At 46.1% G+C, this 4,677-nt stretch overlaps 1 protein-coding gene across 1 annotated transcript; it reads left to right on the forward strand.

The window, feature by feature from the left end:
- The first annotated feature begins 781 nt into the window (after positions 1-781).
- Positions 782-3,648, forward strand: RTP4 (receptor transporter protein 4). Its single transcript, XM_036875276.2, has 2 exons — positions 782-1,037; positions 2,487-3,648. Exons 1-2 carry the CDS (start codon positions 850-852, stop codon positions 3,421-3,423), a joined length of 1,125 nt encoding a protein of 374 aa, XP_036731171.2. The 5' UTR covers positions 782-849; the 3' UTR covers positions 3,424-3,648.
- The last annotated feature ends 1,029 nt before the right edge of the window (positions 3,649-4,677 follow it).

The raw sequence follows: 4,677 nt of genomic DNA on the forward strand, positions 1-4,677 counted from the left end.
CTCTTTGAGTTAGAAGTGACTCTAAGGGTCATCTAGTCTCAATCCCTCACCCCATGAATGGGAATTCTCTGTCCTGTCACCAAAAGATGGTTCCCACACCTGCTTGTATACTGCCCTGTAAGATAATTTCCACAGTGAATCAAGGAGTCCTTTTGTTCAGCTTGGTGTCCTGCTCCAGGAACAGGAGATCTCACTAGACCAAACCATTAAGTCAGGGTTTCAGGGCAGTTCCTCCCACACTGACTGCAGAGTGCCAGCCTAGAACGTGAAATACCATTCCCAGCTTCTCCTCAGGGAGGGTGGTGGGTGGGGACCTTGTAGGCTTTGGAGTCCCACAGGCCCAGGTTCAAATCTCACCTCTACTGCTTACTTGCTTGGTGGCTTTGGGGAAGGAACCTCAGCTCTGTGCACTGCTCACATGCAGAATAGCAGGAATAATCCCCCCCAGGGGACTGTCAAGAGGATTCAACAGGTGCATGAGGTGAGCACTGGACACATGCTCCCTAGGGTATGAGCATCAGTGGGGTGACATTGCATCTTAGCCATTCGTACTTGTCCCAGCACCTAGCCTGGTGGTTTCCCTATAGTATAAAACTAAGAGAAAAATAAACTAAAAACTAACTTACAGGAACCCCCAGAATCTAGAACAGACCTCTACTCAGACAGCTCTTAACCAGGCCTGTTCACAAGCTAGCCAAACTCTGCTGCTTCCTGTCCTTGGAACAAAGACGTGTTCTGTGTTCTCAAATAGTCTGAATCGAAAGCTAGGAAAACAACTGACGTGTGTCCAGAATACAGAAACTGAAACTGGTTTTTTTCTATTTCCTCACTGAAAATTACTTACTAAACATGGGCTTTCAGCCTCGGCCTCAGAGGAATAAAATGGTTTTGGATGTCGGGACTTGGGAGCAGATATTTCAAGAACTGATCCAGGAGGTGAAACCCAGGACCAAATGGACCCTGCGACTGGAGGAGAACCTTCAGCTGGACCGTGTTGCCCAGGGGTGGAAGCAGTACCAGCAGAGAGCATTCGGCAGGTGGGTGAGGGTTTGCCCTTTGGTGGTCCTTCCGGGCAAAGAGGCTCAGCGTAGCACTGCCCGAGTCCTCTGAGAGCGTGTGGGGAGCACGGATGTCACCAGGCTCTCCACTCTCTGTGGTCACAGTGTTCTTTAGGATCTAAGTGAGAAGACTCCAAGCCTCCAATTTGTTTAATATGAGGCATTTCTTTTTTTGCTAGGTTTCCTCCCTAAATATTTCAGGAAATCCCAAAAGGATACCATATTCTGTAAGTCTGCCCTCCTATTCTCTTGCCACCTCATTTGCTCCAGACTGCTTCTGTCTAAAGACTTCTGCCCTCTCCCCCACCAGTTCTGAGAGGCTTCCTCAGGGAACTACTCGCCCTACGCCTGTTCAGTGCCAGCCTGGGACTGGGGCCTTCTTTTAAAGCTCTAGGAACTGACTAAAGGCAAGCAATCACTTTGAATATTACCTTGCTGAAGGTCTGGAAATAATACAGGAATGAAGCTGCAAGGATGAAATCTAAAACCTAGTTCCTGGAGTCCCTAAGTAATGTCCCTCCCTTATTGTCCATCTTTCTCTTAAACCTCCAGTGAGCCTCCATGTTGCAGGAACCAGCTTCCTTGCTCATGTCAGAAGGGTGACAATTGCTGACCTGGACAATCATTCTCTTTTTATAGGTCACACAGGGACCTTCACTCTTAATTTCCACCATATCTGTTTCCCTGCTTCCCTAACTGCCCCTGTTCTGACTCAGGTATCCTGCTCTCCATTCTCTACAGATTATTAGCCATGCCATGCATTTTCTGACGTCTATACCCTTGTCCTTGAAGTCCTGCCTGTTTGGCAGACACTTTTTTCCCTCCCTCCTTATTCATCAAAGATCAACTCCAGTGCAACTTCTCCTTAAAACATTCCTGATCTTCCTAGCAGAGTCAATGTTCCTTCTTCTATGTTGACATAAGATAAGGGTTTTTAATATATGTGCATACGTATATATGCACATATATTTAAAAACAAGATATATATCCCTTTATGATTAGTTACCTTATCTGGATCTTGGACTCCATAATGCCTGCCTCACAGTGGTGCTTTAAAGATGAAAGGGGATAACATGGTAAAAGCACCAAGTACAGAGCCTGCCTCAGAATAGGCACTCGGTGCAAGTTTTCTGTGACCATTGAGGACCAGATTTTGCTGGCAGATGGCAGAAATGTTTCCCCCCTGAGACAGCTAGAGATGTTTTACCAGCAAAAAGGCAGACTTAGGACCATGTGTGATTGGAGGCTCAGTGGGTCACAGGAAAAAGCATTATTAGAAATACAATCCCTCTCTTTCCTATTTGTCAACTTGTCATTATCACATACACTTTTGCAAGTTGAAACAGACCTTAGGGACAGGGACAGGCCCATTTTCTTCAGAACAACAATCAGCTGAGGGCACAGTGGGCTTCTTCCTTCTGTCTGCAGGTTCCAGTGTTCCTCATGCCAGCGGAGGTGGGCTTCTGCCCGAGTGATCATCCTGTGTCACATGCACCTAGAGCGCCGGAAGTCCCAGGGCCAGGTGCTCATGCGGCACTTTGCTCAGAGGTGCCAGAAGTGCTCCAAATGTCCATTTGAAAAGCCGGACTTCTCTCCTGAGAGCACCATGAGGATTCTGAACAACTTGGTTTCGCGTATTGTAGACAGATGCTATGAAGATAGTATCAAGAAGGTCCGAGAGCTACCAGTGATCCCAGAGGTGCCTCTGGAAGGATCCCATGACATAGCCAATTGTGAAGCATGCTTTCTGGGTTTCTGTACATGGGGCTTTCAAAACTGGACAGAGCCTTCCAATTCCCCACTCTCCTACATGGATATTGGGAGTTCCTTGCCTCCTATTAGCCAAAGCCAGGCTAAGAACCAGTCAGCTGAGGCAAAGGAGGCTCAGGGGAATGGCTATCCCTATGTTCTTAAGAGGTCAGGGCCCAGCCATACTACTGCTAGGATCCAAGTGTCTGGGACGGTTCCTCAACCCAAACAGGAGCTGGGCCAAAAACCCACACTGGGAGACCAGCAGGCCACACCGGGAACAGGCCCACAGGCAATCCAAGTAGCAGGATCACCTCTCCCAGGGTGGACGGACCAACAGCCAAAACTGACAGCGAGCCCATTAGTGACAAGGAGGGCAAATTCACAGTCCACACACAGTGCCACAGCTGCACGTGGGTCTGCAACTACCAGGGTCCCTCAAGCTGCCTGGGGAAGGCGGGAGAGGTGTTCACCCAGATGTCCTGGTCCAGACAGCTTTCCCAAATACTCTCCCTCAGGGACACCAAACAGCTCCCTGGGCCAGGAGAGTGTTTTCAGGTTGGGCTGTATCTGTGCTGTTGCTCTGTTTTCCTTTATTGTGACCAAATTCTTATAAGTAGAATTATGAAAATAGGTAGGCCTATCTTCTTCTCTTTGCATGTCTTAATTCCATTGTAATCAATATACTGGCTGCCATTTTAATATGACAATTTGCTTTGAGAAAAAGTAGTGTCAAGTTTGTAGGATAAAGATTGTTTTCTTGTATCTCCTTTACAGAAAGTCTAAAACCTGACCTAGCAAATAATGGACCCAATAATAAATATTTGTTGAATCACTAAAAGTTCTTCCTTCCTTCCTTCATTCACTCATTGATTCATTGGTAGAAATATATATAGACCACTCTTGACAAGAACTGAGGGTCATGTGTGTTGTCAGAAAGTTTTTGTGGCATACTGATTAATGATCCCCCAAAGATATCCGTATTCTAATCCCCAGAATCTGTGAATAGGTTACTTTATGTGGCAAAAATAATTTTGTGGGTGTGATTAATTTAAGGGTCTTGAGTTGGGGAGATTATCCTGCGTTATCCAAATGGGCCCAACATAATCACAAAGGGTCCTTGTAGGAGGGAGGCAAGAAGGTCAAAGTGAGGAAAAGGAGATTTAATGATGGAACCAGAGGTTGGAGTGATGGGCTCTAAAGATGGAGGAAGACAAGCCTCCAGAGGCTCATAAAGGCGAAGAAGCACATTCTCCCCTACAGCCTCCAGATGGAACCAGTTTTGCTGGCATATGCCTTTAGTCCAATGAGACGCATTTTAGGCTTCTGAACTCTAGAACAGTACTATAATAAATTTGTATTGTTTTAAGGCACTAAACTTGTGGTAATTTGTTACAGCAGCAATAGGAAATGAATATAGTTATCAATATCACTGCAGGAATCAGACAATTATGTTTTACGTATTTAATTTGAACAAAAATAGAGTATTTTATAGATTAGCTATGTTGATATGCTGACCCCCTTTTGTTCCTCCTTCTCTCCTACTTAAATCCACCCAAATGCCCCATCCTAAAGAGATTCTCTTTGATGTGGTGACCCCTGGAGCTGTTGTATTCTCTGACCTCTTCCAGCATTGGATGGGGGAGCCTGTAAGAATTTGTTAGTCTTAGATTGTGGGGTGCATGGCTGATCTTTCACTTCCGGTTTCCACCTGACTGCTAGGCTTTTCTCCACGACTCTCCCACCGTCGTTACCAGGTTGAAAACCAAGTCATCCACATCTCTGACTTCCCTGTTCTGATGGGCCTCCGTCACTCACGTTTATGACCTGAGAGTCATCTTTGAGTTTTTCTTGCTATGTGAGTGACAAC

Source organism: Manis pentadactyla, chromosome 1 (genome assembly GCF_030020395.1).
Source record: "Manis pentadactyla isolate mManPen7 chromosome 1, mManPen7.hap1, whole genome shotgun sequence".
Classification (NCBI taxonomy): Eukaryota; Metazoa; Chordata; class Mammalia; order Pholidota; family Manidae; genus Manis; species Manis pentadactyla.

Coding starts and splice junctions, on each gene's coding strand:
- RTP4 (XM_036875276.2), top strand. CDS start 850: ATGGGCTTTCAGCCTCGGCCTCAGAGGAATAAAATGGTTTTGGATGTC. Junction 1,038..2,486: donor CAGCAGAGAGCATTCGGCAG/GTGGGTGAGGGT, acceptor TTCTGTCTGCAG/GTTCCAGTGTTCCTCATGCC.